The sequence below is a fragment of the Equus quagga genome, chromosome 8, assembly GCF_021613505.1.
Source record: "Equus quagga isolate Etosha38 chromosome 8, UCLA_HA_Equagga_1.0, whole genome shotgun sequence".
NCBI classification, from domain to species: domain Eukaryota; kingdom Metazoa; phylum Chordata; class Mammalia; order Perissodactyla; family Equidae; genus Equus; species Equus quagga.
Window position 1 is genome coordinate 108,199,541 of NC_060274.1, and position 16,299 is coordinate 108,215,839.

Consider the following 16,299-nt stretch of genomic DNA (forward strand, 5'->3'; position numbering starts at 1 on the left):
TGGGCACTTCCTCTGGAGAAAGGAGGTATGGGGCAGAAGATGAAGTCATCCGCCCAAGGGGCTTGATGGGCTTCTGTCCAGTCCCAGCCGAGTGTGGCAAAGCAGGAAACAGAGGCAGAGCCCATGCTGTTGCCTTTAAAACAGTGTGCCTTGACCTTGCGCCCGAGCCACAGCTTGGTAGGATCAGTACATCTGGATCCAGCCTGAACACATGAAGGTTTTACACATGATTCCGCGTGAGTAGACATTTACACCTCGTTATTAGAACTGTAGGATATCTTGTCATTTGTGGGGTAGAACATACACATAGGCCCAAACACACAATCGTGATTATCAGGAGCAGGAAGAGAGGGTGCAGTTTGCAATGAGGCACATTGCAGAGGCTCTTGTCAGATGGCATAGTCTTGTGCCCAGAGCGCTGATTGGGTATTAGAAGGACCTAGGTTCTTCCAGGATTTATTTGCAACTTCAGAGCAGTTAAGTTCTCTAAGCTTGAATTTTACCCTCTTTAAATTGAACAGAATACTGCTTATCTCACTTCCTTTTAGTAATAGATCCTGGTAGTAAATAAGGCCTTCCTCATTTTCTTTTTTTCCATAGTGTGTAAAATGTAAGTCATTATCAGTCACTCTGTGTTGAGCACTTTCAGCTCCTGATTACTGATAGAAAATGGTAAGATATTGAAGCATGATGGAGAAAAGGCACAAGATTTTCAAAAGATGGTAGAGCAAGTCACATTATGCCATAATACTCAGTAGCTCTTGCCACAGCCAACGGCAGGCTGTGTCCCCAGGGAAAGGCCTTCAGAAGATACAGAATTGGGCAGGTTATTGGGTCTGCCCCAAAAGTCCACCTGCCTTTCAACAGCCAGGCTCACATTTCCCTCTTCCCCCATTCCCACTCAATTTAAGGATCCAGAGGGCCCACGACTTGCTCGTCACCTCCTCTCCCAGTGAAAGAGTCTATGGTGGGGGATGCGTGCTGGCATACAGAGCCACCTTTTCTCTGGTCATGAAATAGCATTAAGATTAGTTCGATATTAGAAGATTTAGGTTTTTGGAATTATGGGATGATTTTGTCTTCTCTACCCAAATTCAACAATAGCTCATACTTTTCTAAAGATCTTAAAAGATGATTATGAAAGGAAAAATGGGAAAAAATTAGGGTGAAATTGTCTTTAGGTAAGGAGCATAATTAGGTGTAAAAACACCTGGGGATAATGAGAGCAACAGGACCTAGAATTCCCAGCAGAGTGGGAAAATGGCAAAGGAAAGGGCCAGAGGAAAAAGACGTGGGGAAATAAGAGGGGAGGGATGTTGATAACACCTCCTCTGCAACTGCCCTCAGAAGGGACTAGAAGGTGAAATTTAGAGCACAGCCAAACAGCAGTCCCGAGCAGCCTACTGGGGTTCCCATTCAGCATCTCGGCCTGTGCAGGTACAGTGTGGCTTGGGGTGATCAGTCCAAGGTGACTGTACCGTCAGGGAGACCCTGGTGAATCACAGAAGTGCTCTGCTAGCCACACAGTGCAGAGAAATACCTTACAGAGTAACCACCCTTCCACACCCGCCCCATCCACAGTGTGATACAGTGCTGTCCAGACTGACAGAATTGCAGGAAAAGTACAAGGCCAGCCAGAAGGAGATGGGGCAACTGCAAATGCAGCAGTGTGAGCTCCTGGAGAATCAGAGGAGGATGCAGGAGGAGCAGGGCCAGCTGCAAGAAGAGCTGCACAGGCTCACGTTCCCGCTCCCAAAATCTGGTCTCTTCCATAAGGTAACCACAGCCAGGGGATGGCTGCTAACTATGGAAAAGCTGCTTTGAGAAGCTTCCCAGGTGTGACTATACTTGGGAAAAATAAAAGGGTGGGGATTGAACTTTTTCTTTTCTTAACCAACCACTCCTTTCTCACGAGTCTCCTCAAACCAAAAAGTTCAATATAGCCAATTAGGGTTTTAAATCTTAAAATACATTTTATGCTCTGGAATCTGTCCAGCATTTTATATTTAGATATTTCGTCTATCTGGAGGAAATGTACTTGAAAGCACCATGTAAACTACAAAATATATCTGAACATACATGACCATTGCTACTCAACTAGCAGATCTCCATAGAAGGATTCCCCCTGGCCCAGCTGGGCTGTGCAGAGCCAGCACAGAGACTCCTGAGGGAGGGGTCCCCAGCAGGAAGGAGGCCACGGTCTTTCCGTATAACCACCATAGTTCCTGCCCCCTTCCTTCCACTCTACCTCACAGAGTCAGGAGCTGCTTACAAAATTACAAGACTTGTGTGAACTACAGCTGCTCTACCAAGGCATGCAGGAGGAGCAGAAAAAACTGATACAGAATCAAGAAAGTGTATTAAAAGAACAATTAGAGCTGCACCAAGAGCTGCAACTTTTCAAAGATTCTCGTTTCCGGGAAGTGTTGGAGAATCCTGAGGGTTCCAAATCACCTAAGTCCTCAAAATGTGGTCATAACAAGGTAACCAACACAAGATGCAGGGAGACAGTCCTGGGGACAACAGCATGGCAGGAAAAGGGGCTCCACTGAAGGGTCAGGGTTAGGAAGGCCTGTAGGGCCAGGAGTAAGGATGAGACTAAAGCCCTGCCCTTCCCCAGCCATGACCACTCTTGTATTCATTAAGATGTAGCTTTAGGTACGGCCTGGGGACCTCACCCAGATGCCCGCCCAACTGAAGCACTGTGAGCACTTAGGGCCGGGATGACCCAGAAGTCTATAATCTCCTGACAATTTGACTTAATCCCTTCAACATATCGTTTTCCAGATGTGTAATACCAACTTGGTGTTTGTTTGGATTCCTTGGGAATGACTCTAAACATGTCATCCTTTCCTCATGAGCTGGTTGATAATTGAGAAGTACACTTTTCCATGATCAAAATCTATAACCTTTTGTTGTTCTGCATGAAGCAAATCTGGGGCCATTCATTTCCAATGGAAGAATTCCTAGCATGTGGGGTTCTTGGTACTGACTGCACTGTCTTCGTTGGAACTTTGGTGGCAATAACAGCCAGGTCAGGGGATTAGACTAGAGAATTGATGCATCTAAAGCCCCAGCAAGGGGTCATGCCTCTGAGGTCACACTGGTAGAGATTTCCATACACGTCTGTTCAGGATTGGGGGATGAATTTGGTCTGATGTGTCAGTGGGGGCAAGGAAAAGCAGGTAGACAGTTTCAATTTAGGCTAAAGCTATTTATTCAGATAGAGGTCTGGACAGGGAGATCCAGGGAATAGCAGAAGTCCAAACTGTGAGATTTGGTCAGATTCCAGGGGCATCAGATTTCAGCTGATGAGACCAGGAACCAGGTATAAAGTATTTCCTTAACCGATCAGATCTCATTGTGGGCATCAGCAGCCAAGAAGCCAGGCCGAGAGGGCCTGGGAAACATGCCCAGAGGCCAGATTCAGAATTGGGGCAGGAGGTAAGGGACGTGTAGGGAGACCTTGGTTCCAAGTCCACATCTGAGGAAGGAATTCTTCGTGTGCTCACATTCAACACCAGGGCTGATTTTAGAATTGAGGGTCGGGGGGGAGTGAGGCTAAAGGTCATGTTAGTGGGTACATCTGACTGAGAAGAGGGTAAGGAAGGGAGCCAGAGTGATCTTGAGACTCACTCAGCCCTGCTTCAAGGACAGGGATGTACCAGAGTGCATAAACCAGCAGAAATGGAAGCCCAGAAATCATGGAGTATCTGCCCTGGGAAGATTTTCCTCAGTGAGCAAGAAACTGACCCATGCCAGTTACCTGTAGGCTAAGTCAAAGACCTAGGGTGTGGTGAGATTGGAGTGTGCAGTTCTGTCAAGTGTGCTCCCAGATATCTGCACCAGGAGGGGCGCAACACTGTCTAGAGTAACGATGATGTCTCCCCACCCCACTCTCGGCAGTCCAAGATGATCATCGACCAGATGCAGGCTCTGCAGGTGCTGTATGAGGCCAGTCAGACTGAGCAGGAGCTACTGCAGCAGGAGCAGGGGAGGCTCCTAGAGGAACGGAAGAGGCTGCAGGCCGACTTGCAGCTCTGCCTGGAAGAAATGCAGCTGCTCCAAGTCCAGTCCCCCTCTATAAAAATGAGCCTTGAGTCCTACAAGAAGAGTTATGGTAGCATGGCCCCCAGCAGTGAGAATTGTCACAAGAGTTATGGTAGCACCATTGATGACAGCGAGAGTTATCACAAGAGTTACGGTAGCACCCAGGCCAGCGATGAGAGCCTTCTCAAGAGCTATGACAGTAGCACCAGTACCAGTGAGACCTGTGAGAAGAGTTACCGCACCAGCAGCAGCAGCATCGACGATAAGAGGAGTTATGGCAGCACCAGTAGCTCTGACACCTGTCACAAGAGTTATGTCAGCAGCAACAGTGACGATGAGCCTGCTGAGCCTGAAGATGTAGAGGTAATAGTAGCCAGATGACAGGTCCGATGGGGAAAGAAGGTTCTTGTCTTATTAAGAGATAAGTTACCAGGGGAAAGGCACAAGAAGTGAGGTGGGCAATGGGGTCAGAGCTGAGCTGGGTAACTTACTGGAAATAAATGAGGCAGTCTGCCCATCTAACATGGAGATGCTTCCATACTGGATGGAGGTCTAAGATTCAGGACTTTTCATCAACACAGTCACATTGCACTTTTTTTTTTTTAAAGGAAGCTGGCCCTGAGCTAACACCTGTTGCCAATCTTTTCTCTTGAAGAGTGGCCCTGAGCTAACATCTATGCCCATCTTCCTCTATTTTTTGTGGATGCCTCCACATCAAGCATGGCTTGAGGAGTGGTGTAGGTCCATGCCTGGGATCCAAACCCACGAACCTGGGCTGCTGAAGTGGAGTGTGCTGAACATAACCACTATGCCACTGGGCTGGCCCCTCATGTTGCTCTTTATGGGAAGAAATGCAGTATTCTCCCTGGGCAGCTTCAGATCTTTGTGGCTATTGTTTTGTATCCAAGAAAGGTCCTAGCAAAGAGAGTGGGTGGAATGCAGGTGCTACTCAGAGTGCCGTCATCACTCCCTTACCCTCCACAGCACTTTGAGACTGTCGTTGCTAAGGTGCTGATCAGGCTGCAGGGCGTGCAGGCCATGTACCAGCTCAGCCAGGAGGAGCACGACCTGCTGCAAGAGCGGATGAAAAAGCTGCTGGACAAGCAGAGAGAGCTGAAGGAAGAGCTGGAGGCCTGTGAAAAAGAATTCAAGGAGTGCATGGAATGTCTGGAGAAGCCTGTTGCCTCCCAAAATGACAAGAATGAGGTAACTGCTGTCAGGGAGGCAGGGCGTCTCCTAGGAGTCCCTAGAGCCAGAGGAGGTCATGGCCATTTCAGAGAGGCTGAGGAGAGAGGGACAGAGCTCGCTGCCAGCTCTGCAGAGTTGCCCTCTTCTTGGTCAGAGGACAGAGCAGGGACTGAATCCCAGGAGGCCGGGTGGTCGCTGCATCGCTGAGGGATATTTTTCAGGTGCCCACCATGCTGGGATTTACTGATCAAGACTCTGAATAATTTTTCTCTTTTTCCCTTTGCCACCTCTATTCTCTCTTTTCCTCTGTCCTAGAGCTCTTTATGGAGTTACGTTTTTTCACCTGCCAATTTTCTTTCGTTATTTTATGTGTATTTGTCTTGTATCTCTAACTAGATTACAAGCACCTCAAGGACAGGGCCATAGCTCCTTCTTTTGAATCTCTTACAATGGCAAGAAAAGTGTTGTACATCTATTAGGAACAGGACAGAAGGTGTTGTCTCTGGCAGGAGGAGTGCACAGTCCAGTGGGGGTCACTGTGTATGCACGGGAGAGGTTCAGAGAGCAAGAAACATGTGGGCCTAGGTTGCTTAGTATTGGTACCTACCGAGCAGACCATGATGTGCTGCCAGAAGCCAGGAAAGACAAAACCAGAGATTAAGGAGCAGGGTTGGAACTTGCCTCTGTTTCCAGGGTGAGGCGCGGGATCCCAGGTACACTCTCAGGAGCATACAACACGGTTCCTTAGGTGATTGTACCTGTTAGAGAAATAGCGTGGGAAGTAGGAGTTCCCATCAAAAACAGCTATATAAGAAAGCCCTGAGCTTCAGAACGGGTAGCCCTGTAGTTATTCCCCAGACAGCTCACCATAAAACATAATTTAAATCATCCTTTTTTGATCCTATCAGATGTAGATCAGGTACCTCAAGTTAGGGAGAAACTCTTTGTAAAACTGCTTTAGAGGCTCATTTTCCACCGTTGAATGTTTTCTTTATTGTCTACTCCCCGTGGGCTTTAGCAGGGACATTTCTGAGGTGGGGACCTCCAGGCAGGGCCCAGGCTGACCGCATAGGCCTGGCTGGGAGTGACCGGCTCTCCACTGCCAACAGATCAAAGAACTGCAGAGCAAGCTGCGGGAGCTGCAGCTGCAGTACCAGGCTAGCATGGACGAGCAGGGGCGGCTCCTGGCGGTGCAGGAGCAGTTGGAGGGGCAGCTGCAGTGCTGCCAGGAAGAGCTTCACCAGCTCAAAGAGAAGAGGTCCGCTGTAACCAAAGAAACCAAGGGGAAGAATGTCAATAAGAACATGAACAAGAATGCCAATGGGGTTAAGAATAAAAAGGTGACCAAGCTATGTTCGGACAGTCCTGAGGACAGCTTTGAGAGCAGAAAGGTAAGTAATAACCTTAGTGCCCAGATAAGCAGAAAGATGGAGGAGATCCTGGGAAGAAAAATCATCACCACCATTCTGACCAGGTGAGGTATTTGTAGAGAAGCTACAGGCTTTGGGATCTCTAATCTGTCTAGAGTAGTTCCATCTTAGTAGCAATTTGGTCCCTTTTCCTGTGAAGTTAAGGGGAGAGTAGAGTTACAGCCCATAAGGACCACAGCCCTAGGCTGAATGACTGCCTCAGTTAGTCCAGCCCAGTTTTCTGGAGCCCCTCTTCATCCTGGGCCACATGCCCCAGAGAGGGATTTAGTCAAAGCAGTTGTGTACACATAAGTGAAAGAGGATTGGGTCAAATAGGAGCCGCCATGCAAGGGGAGGAAGCAGCAGGTGAGGTGCAGAGCTCGAGAATCTTTGGCTCTGATAGCTGTCTGAAATGGCTAATGGCCAGACGGACATATCAGTCCAGAGGCTGGGTGTGACTGCCCTCCACACTGTGCAGGGAGATGGACTTAGTCCCAGAATACAGTGCTGCTTGTGTGCTGTGACAGGCTGGGAAGCAGAGTGTTCTGAGATAGTTCAGCATTCCGTGAGGGAAGGGATCTTCTCAGGTAACGGCATCCCCCATCCTGCCCTGCCTCCGCCCCACAGAGTCTGGAGGTGGTGCTCTATTACAAGGCCAGCCACAAAGATTTAGATGAACTAGCAAAAGAGGAAAAGAAAGAGGAAATGGAGGACCAAAAAAAGGAGGAAATCAAAGGGGAGATGAAGGAGGAGTCCTGGGAAGAACTAGTTTCTGAGCAACCAGATCCCACAGAGATTGAGTCCACAGAAGATCAGGAGGAGAGAGATGAAGAGTTCCAAGACCAGAAGGGCAAGGAAGAAGACAATGAAGATGAGGAAGACGATGACTCTGGCCCTGAAGCTTCAGAGGAAAACAACCCCCTCAGTCTTTCTGAGAGCAAAAAGGTAACCACAGCCAAAGGCTGGGTCAAGTGGGAAATGGGCTCTTGGGCTCAGGTGCCCCAGTGTTCAGGGGTGACCAGCCCTAGGACGGACTTCTACAGGAGTAGAAGCCAGCAAGCTCTGAGGCATAGCACTTGGGGAAAGTGGAAATGGAGACGGGATTAGAGAGAGCAGGCTCTCTGTGGGAAATGGCACACTTAGACCAATTTGCTGTGGAACTGTCTCGCAAAGACCACCTTTTCTGGGAACCAAGGTGGGGTCATTGTGTCCTACCTCCTTTCATGTATGTGGTAGCCCTTGCTACGTACGTCGAGAGGGTTCTTCACCCTCCCCTTAAGCACTGCACTAAGGACACGGGCAGTGCAAGGCCTTCTTTGGGGAGTTTTTGTCAGTCTTTTGGGAAGTTTGTCAGCCTGGGCAAGTCCCTCAGCCCTGCTCTCCCATGGTGCCCTGTTAGGTTTGACCTTTGCTGTTGCTGTTAATGGTGTGGGGAGGCTGGTGTCACCCACTGGGCTCCATATATTACAGGGTATGAGGGTGGGGGCAGGGGATGATCAGAAGTGATAATGAAAATATTTCAGTCTGTACAGCAGGAGCATTGGCCAGTCCAGGGAGACCAGTCAGAGCCCTAACCCTTTAGTTCCTGGATCTTGAGAGATGGGGGTGGGAGTATCCTGGGTAATTTACCAACTGTACAAAAGTATTTCTGTATTTTCACAACTGGTACGTCTGTACAGGTATGTACCCCTGACTTCCTAACCTGGTTGAGGATAACTGGGGGCTCTCGTTCCCTGAGGAGTTTGAGTACTGCCTGAATAAATCTGCAGTTTACAGGACAGGTTCTTTCTGTCCCTCTAGACACAGGGGAAGAAAACAAGTCTCTTGTGGTGGGATGTCCCAGTCAACTCTAAGGATATCTGGAATTTTCCAGCAGCTGAGTCTGCAGCACTGGCTAGGGATCCAGCATGCACGTCTCTGCTCACCCTGTGGCAGAGAACTGTTACTTAGGATGTGAAAAGTAGGAGTAGCCGCAGCCTCTTGCCTGGTCTTATATTGCTTTGAGTTCATCATATTCCACCAGGTGCTGGATCAGAGCCTCATAGATTTCCTTGCCTTGGGTGCCACATTTCTGAATGCCAGACCTGATTTTCCTACTTGAAAGTCAAGCACATTCCTTATGTCTCCATATGGAGGTGTCCCTTTCCCCCAGTGGGTCCTGCATCTTTTGCTGGCAGCTCTACTGTCATGTGTTACCGCCTGCAAACTCAGTTTCTCTCTGGAAGAATAATTGCGTCAAAGAACTAGCCCTTCTCCATTGTTAGCTTTTTTAGTGCATTTTATCTCACAATGACAGCATTAGATTCCTAGGGGATCGTAGGGGCCAGAGCCCAGAACACTGAGACTTAGTGGAAAGCAGCCAGAACAAATGGGCTAACAAAGAGACAGGTGGCCTGGCAGGAGACTGGCTCTTCCTAGGGTGACCCAGGCAAAGTATACATCCTTTCATCTCAGAAAGCCCAGCTTTACTCTCTGGAGCTTTACTTTTCCAGTGTTAGTAACCTATAAGAAAGGTCTAGGGGCAGGTAACCCCTGCTTTACAGGATATGAGAGGGTTATGACAAGCCAGAAAATGACCCAGCACCTGATTTGGAGCTAAGGTACTGCCTAACCCATTCAGTTTTGCATCTCCTACAGGCTTCCAGTGGGAGGAACCAGGCCCGAGTGGCAGAGAAGAAATACTGCTGCTCTGCCTTACCTGTTGTTTAACCTCTTGATCTCTTTCTCTTTTCCCTTTGTTTTCTCATCTTCATTATCTGTTGGATTCATATGTTTATGTCTTTTTATACCACCTCTCATCTCCTGGTCTCTCCTTGTGCTTCTTTCTCATTTGATATGTTGCAGCCATCCCCTGCCCCCAACCCCCCCATCTTCTCTTTGCCTCTCGTAGGCCTGGTGGTCATATCGGCTTTGCTCTGGTGCTGGTGGGCTGAGACGTCGTCCTAACGCAGGTACTGGTATTGCGTCCTCTCCTGAGGGGTACAGGGAGGTGCAGGTTGCCCCAGCCTCTCCTCTTCCCCTTTTCTCTCAGCTGCTTGCTTCTTGCTATTGCCATTTTACAACAGATGATACTCACGTCTGAGGTCCCTGGCTTTTCCTTGGGCTACTGCAAAGCCCATAACATCTCTGAGCTTGTCTTCGCAACACATAGGGAGTTGGAATGCTTACCATTGACATGGTTTGAGTTTCTGTCCTCTGGCTGGGAAAAAATTGGATGATCCCAGCACTGTTGCTGCTTTCAAAGCTGCCTCACCACTTCTGATCAGCTGACTTTTGTCTGCAAGGCCGGCCTGGGCGCTCTTTGTCTTTGATTAGCCCCAGAGCCAATCTCTCACCACTCTTGCTACCCAGAGGGCAAAATAAGGAATCACTGCCTTCCCCAGTGGGTGAGAGAGGAGCTCTGGAGAGCTGTGACACACTGCCTCCTGCCCCCCCAGGGGCATTTGTATGAGGGCAGCCTCAATTCGTCCTTCAACCTTGGTGAAAATGGAACTGAAACCCCTACCATATTATATACTTTCTGCCAAAAAGTCCTCTGGTCCGGGACTTCTGGCCTCCAGAAAAATCAGAACACGAATGCCAGGAAATATTTGGTAGTTCTCTGTTTATCCCTTTTGGGGGCAAGATTTTTTTGTAATTGGCTTCCCAAGCTAGGCTTTCTGGAGAGAATGTGGTATTGGTGAAAAGTTTCCACTAACCAGAGATGCGAGTGTTCTCAGGGAATCAAGGCTGATATATTCTGGGCACCTTTTAGTCGGCCTCAGTCCATGTAATCTGGTCTGTCAACAGGATACCAAATTCAGGAGGCAGAATGTGGTCTATGGCCCAAGGTAGAACCTGCCTTCTGGAGCCTATAACTGTTCTCTCTTGGCCTATTTTGGCTCCTTTCTCAGTCTCTCCCTGCCACACCCACCCCTCACCCTCTCTTCTCACGTCCCTGTAAATGGAGTGTAGTCGACTGACTGCACAGCTTCAGAGTGGTGGCGGAAGCGTTTGTTGGTAGCACTTACCCCATTTCCTTTCCTCTCCTTCCTTTTTTACCTCTCACTTTTTTTTCCTCTTCAACCCTTCTCCTTTCTTAGTTATTCCCCACAGACAGTCTTTAACTCCTTTAGTGACAGGGGTCTCCCCCTCTACCTGCACACTCACCTGCACACTCCCAGATTTCTAAGTCTCTATGGGATGAGACCCAAAGCATTCAGCCGTAACCTTTCACCAACTCAAACCCAGCCAGGCCCAATCACAGAAAGAGAAAGGGACTCCTGGGTAAGTATCCTCTTGGGGTAGCCTGTTATGCCCACAGGCTGGCTACGCCCCAGTATGCAGCTCCCCATCCAGGAGCTGAGGCAGCATAGTAAAGTAGAAAGTGTGGCCGACAGTGGTCAGAGAACCTGGTTGAGTCTGTCTCTGCTTCTTACAGTTTTGTCCCAATGGGCAAAATGTATAATCTGAATGTTAGTTTCTTCAAATGTAAGCAAAGGATGATAAAACCTCTGCCTTCCTCATGTGAGGCTCCGATGAGTCCATGTATATAAAAGTACTCTATGAATGATAAAATACCACATGAATAATAAAAAGAGCTTACACTTACATAGTACATACTCTGTGCCAGGCAGTGTTCTAATTGCCTTACCTGTATTTACTCATTTACTCCTTGCAACAACCCCATGAGGTAGCTATTATTATTATCATTTTATATGTCATAAAACTAAGGCATAGAGAGGTTAAGTAACAAGCCAGGATATTGTGAATCGGATTCTAAGGACTCAACATTAGCAACAGATAAAATTCCAATCCTGTTTCCCCTTGTCCTCTCCCCTCATTTTGAGCAATTCTCCTTGGTTGTTTCCAAGCAATTAGGAAGACAGTACTTGTCTCTGGGCAGCCTCGGATCACATTAGCTCTCTTGATAATTAATGTCACACTGTTGACTTATTTCATGTATTGTTTATAAAACCCTTTTGCACACTGCATATGCTAAGCCTCATCTCCCCATTCTCCACCTCAGTTGACTTTTTGGATCCAAGGCAGAGTTTTCTATTCATCCCTATTAGAGATCATCTATTGGTCTATCCTGTGAAGTTTGGTTTTTTTAAATCTTGACTCCATGCTTTTAGAGTATTCACTTTCCCTCCCAGCTTCGCATCATCCTCAGCAGTGGCAAGCCCGCCTTCACATCTTTGTCCATGGTCCAGATGAGGGCTGAGCCTCTAGAATGTTGTCTCTCCAGGCTCTTTAATCCAGCTCATTGGTCACTGAACAAATGGTCATACAACAAACTGGGCTGTCATCCTACTCTTCTGTCCTCATATTCTCTTCATGGATGTCATGGAAAATCTTGTCAAACACTTTAAGTCCAAAAACATGATTTTCTTGATCTGTCAATTTAGTAACCAGTCTGAAAGGAAAGCCTGACATGACTTATCCCTTTGGGACACCCAGTCCAGCCCTTTGCTCAGCCAGCTCTAGAATCTTGCCTTTGCCTGGTATAAAGGGCACCAGTTCACGTTTATGGGTTTCAGCTCTCTCCTCCTTTAAGAACATCAGACTGACATTTTTAGTAATGCACATTAGGATATAATCATCTGAGCATGTAAATACTCTTTCTAGCTCCCTTTTCAGTTATTTTCTTACAGAAATTACTCTGTATATCTACCTCCAATATCATTTTGCTTTCGATTTCATATCTTCTATTCTTAGTAACTATTTCTACAAAGGTAGGAAGTTTTTTTGGCTTAAAATCTTCTTTTTAGAGCCATTGTTCTCTGCTCAAATGAATTCTTTTGGGTGTTTGTTTTTTTTATTTTTGTGGGGGTTTTTTGCTGAGGAGGATTTGCTCTGAGCTAACATCTCTGTTGCTAATCTTCCTCTTTTTGTATGTGAACTGCCACTACAGCATGGCCACTGACAGAGGAGTGGTGTGGGTCCACACCCAGGCACCAAACCCCGGCTGCTGAAGCAGAGCACACTGAACTTAACTAGTAGGCCCCTGGGGCTGGCCTAGCAAATGCATTCTTAACATTAATGGGCTATACTCCATCCTTACCTAAAACCATCCTTGTGTTACTTTATGCCATAGCTTATGACTCAAAACCCAAATTCTGTCTTTCAAGTAATACAGTAAAAAAATAGGAACTATTTCTGGAAGCATGTATTTTCTTGTCTAAGATTTCATGTTCCCTAAATGATGCCTTTTTTGTTGTCCCATGAACCAACAGAATTTGCTATGGTCAGTAGAGTGTGGAAGCCTCAGCATACTCTAACAAAGCCCCGGGAAGTCAGTCAACAAACCCAATGACTGGGGATGTTTTAACGACCCTGGCATTTGCTTCCCAGGGCCAGTGACCAGCTTCCTTGAATTTCCTTGAACCAACATCATTCTCCTTAAAAGGTTTGGGCCACCTAACAGCCTCATATTTGCCTGCACCCTGTGGTGTACTTTCTTCACTCACCTCAGATAAGACTGAGGGATCAGTCTTATTATCCTTTTGACTCTGAGTTCATTTCTCCTCCATAAAGCGAATGAGGTGCTGTCACTTACCCTAAAGGCCCAAATTTACCCTCTTTTTCTTGCCATGGCATCAGATCCTTTCTCACTGCAACCACTTGGATACACTTTGAAGTCTGGTTCCTGAGCTTGCCGTGACACACGGGAACTGGTATTCTCATCCCGTGGGGCATGAACACAGGCAGTCATCCCAGGTGATACGTATAGTGTTGTTCCAGGTATCTAGTGGTGCCAGGACTAAGGCTACATTGCCTCCAGCGGTTACTCAGGAGGTAAGAGGGACTAGACCGTGGTGTTCCTGAGGTGTCTCTCCAGCACCAGTAGGCAGGGCATCTCTGGCTTAGGGAGGAGTTCAGAAGGCTGGGCACTCACCATTTGTCTTTGGTCCCCACAGAACATGTTTGGGATGTGGAAGCCTATGGTGTTCTTGGCTATTGCAGCTGTGGCTCTGTATGTGTTACCCAACATGCGACCGCAGGAGACAGAGGTCTGCCTCACGGAGTGATGGCAGGCCAGGGCCAGCTGAGGGGGCAGATCCCCAGTGCCCACAACCCTCAACTTTGGGCAGGACACACTGTGCCAGAGCCCCGCCCCACCCATACGTCCTGTGTGTCCCCATCTCCTTAGCCTCAGTCACCCAGGCTGGAAAGGCTTATGGGGAGCGGCTAGCTCCCATCTCCTGCCTTGTATAAGAACTTGGGTTCCTTGTAATTAAATATCAGCCTAATTACATGAGACTTTGTGGGTTTTTATTTGTTAAATACCTCACAACACAACCAGAACAAAGTGGTTCCCCTTTAACCAGGTACCTCACATAAAGGTCTGGCTGCTAAATACGATTTCTCACCCTACAAATGACCTCAGAAACGAGGCTGGCTCCTATGCTGCCAGCTGAATCACAGATGGATTCATCTGTACATATTAACCTTATCTCAAGGAACTCACCTGAGCACAGAGGTATGGAATGACCTGGGTACTTTGTGTGAGGAGGGCCAAATGACCTGCCCTTAGGATCTGTGCCCGCACCCATCTACTGTGAGAAGGATGCCCTGAGAAGATCTGCGTGTGAGCCTTCATGGCTTAGTCCTTATGACTTCTCAAGGGACTTGCTCTCAGAGATGACTTATTAATCACTCAGGGTCCTGGCAGTAAACACTCAGAAGCTTTAACTGAGGAGTGTTTGACGAAGGGACTGTGTACCGAAGGCAGAGTTAGGAGAACCAAGGAATAGGGAAGTCCCCCAGCACTAGCAACAGTGGGAAGTGGCTACCCTCCCAGGCCTGAAGGGGAAAGGGAGGCAGCAAGAGTTGGGGGCCTGAAAAGGGGCCCCAGACACACATGGTGGCCACAGGGGGATGCGGCTCTTGTCAGAGCCGTGATGAGGTGGGAGTTTATGTACTCCTCCACCCTCTCTTCCCACTGCCCAGGTTCCTGTTGGTACCTCTCCTTGGCTGATCCCCGCTGGGAGCCAGAAAGCAGAGGTGCCCAGGTGACATAACCTTTCAAGGTCAGCCTTCTGGAGCAGAGGCAGAGGATTGAGAATGGATCTAAGTGGGGACAAGCAGAATGATGAGGGTAATTTACGAGTGTCCTTTTTTTATCTTCATTCCTGTGGAACCATTTGTGATTGGTTGTTCTCATCATGAATGTTTCCTATGAACGCCCCCAAGTGTATTCATAAGCCACAGTGGACAGAATGGCCCCCATGACTGCTAGCTTCCTGGGAGCCCTCTCCCTTCCTCCTTTCCACCTGATACCAAAGGAGTTTGTTTCATTCACCCAAATATCCAAAGCAACACATACCTCTAGGGTGTGTACAGTGGTGGGCACTGCTAAGCACTAAATGGATTCATTTCTTCTCCAGCGTTTTCCGAGGGGGAGTAGCAAGGACATGTAGAATTAGGAGATTTTAAAGTTGTATGCAGCCCAGAAGAGTGACAAGGCTGAACTGGGAGTGCATCCTAGCAGGCCTGGGGCCAGTGCTGAAATCGTGACCAGCCCCTATAAATAGGGCTGCACCTAGGCAGATTGAGGGCAATGCCACACATCCCTTTCGCCTCCCTCTAAATGGCTCGTCTTTGAAGATAGCACTGATTTAGGCGGGGCTAGCCCCTTGCTACTCAACGTGTGGTCCAAGGACCAGCAGCTTCAGCATTGTTAGCTTGTTAGAAAGGCAGAATCTCAGACCCCACCTCATACCTACTGACACAGAATCTGCATTTTAATAAGATCCCCAGTTGAGCAGTATACACAACCCAATTTGAGAAGCACTACCCTCAGTTCTATTGGATTGTGTGTTCTCAGTCGTAAGCTAATTGAAGAAATTCCTTCACAACCCACCTGGCCACTGGCCCTTGCTGTTGAGTATAGTGAGACCATGCTTTTTATCCACTTTACTCTGGCCACCAGTTGGCTCAGAATATATGTGGTGGAAAGTACTGGAAGATCACCTACCACTGAGGATCACTGGTTTAACTTGGATTTAGAAGCCAAGATGGAGGTCACAGTCTGGTAGGCAGTCGGCCCCGTCTCGGGACTCTATCTGGTCCTTCCCAGACCCAAACCTAGAGCCTGGGCAGTGACAGGAATGTGGTCTGTTGGCTTAGAATACAGAACTCTTCTCTTTAGGACACTTGCCCCTGTTGTCTCATTTTAGGTCACCATCCTCTTCCCTGGTTTGGGCTTTGTGCCTCCTAGTCTTGTTGGTACACTGTTACCAGCGTAGACGAAAGAGATTTCTGTGTTGAATGTGAAGCAGTCACTTGAGCTAGCGCTAAGTCTACAGGGGTGTCTCTCAGGAGCCACAAGTAGGCGCATCCCCAGGCCGAGGTACAGATAGAAACAAGGACTCAAAACACCTCCGGGGGTCTTCCCTCTACTGCCCTCTACATAACTGCTTCCTTTCGGCTCTTTCTCTCTGCACAACAGCCCCCTCTGCTCTCCCTTCCCCGGCCACATGGTAGAGCACACCACCACGCCACCTGCCACTCCTGTCAAGGACCAGCTGCTATTGGGGGGCAGGGTGGGTGGTTCTAAACATCAGAAGTACCCTGATTCTGATTCTGGCAGGTGGAGTATTGGGATGCAGGGAAGGGAAGAGGGGAGCGCAGAGGAGATCCTGGCAGTGGACTCCACAGGGGATGG

General features: G+C 48.2%; 1 protein-coding gene across 4 annotated transcripts in view; it reads left to right on the forward strand.

Moving 5' to 3' along the window:
• The window catches only part of CCDC136 (coiled-coil domain containing 136), a 28,875-nt gene extending 15,004 nt beyond the window's left edge, over positions 1–13,871 (forward strand). For 3 of the 4 annotated variants that reach the window (XM_046668792.1, XM_046668793.1, XM_046668794.1), the window contains 8 exons: positions 1,582–1,776; positions 2,256–2,483; positions 3,907–4,413; positions 5,035–5,256; positions 6,348–6,629; positions 7,275–7,592; positions 9,538–9,598; positions 13,550–13,871. In XM_046668792.1, the coding sequence (XP_046524748.1) occupies positions 1,582–1,776; positions 2,256–2,483; positions 3,907–4,413; positions 5,035–5,256; positions 6,348–6,629; positions 7,275–7,592; positions 9,538–9,598; positions 13,550–13,782 (2,046 nt within the window). In that variant the 3' untranslated portion in view covers positions 13,783–13,871. The remainder of the gene's footprint in view (positions 1–1,581; positions 1,777–2,255; positions 2,484–3,906; positions 4,414–5,034; positions 5,257–6,347; positions 6,630–7,274; positions 7,593–9,537; positions 9,599–13,549) is intronic. The other variant, XM_046668795.1, reaches the window with a different exon arrangement.
• Positions 13,872–16,299: the final 2,428 nt, after the last annotated feature.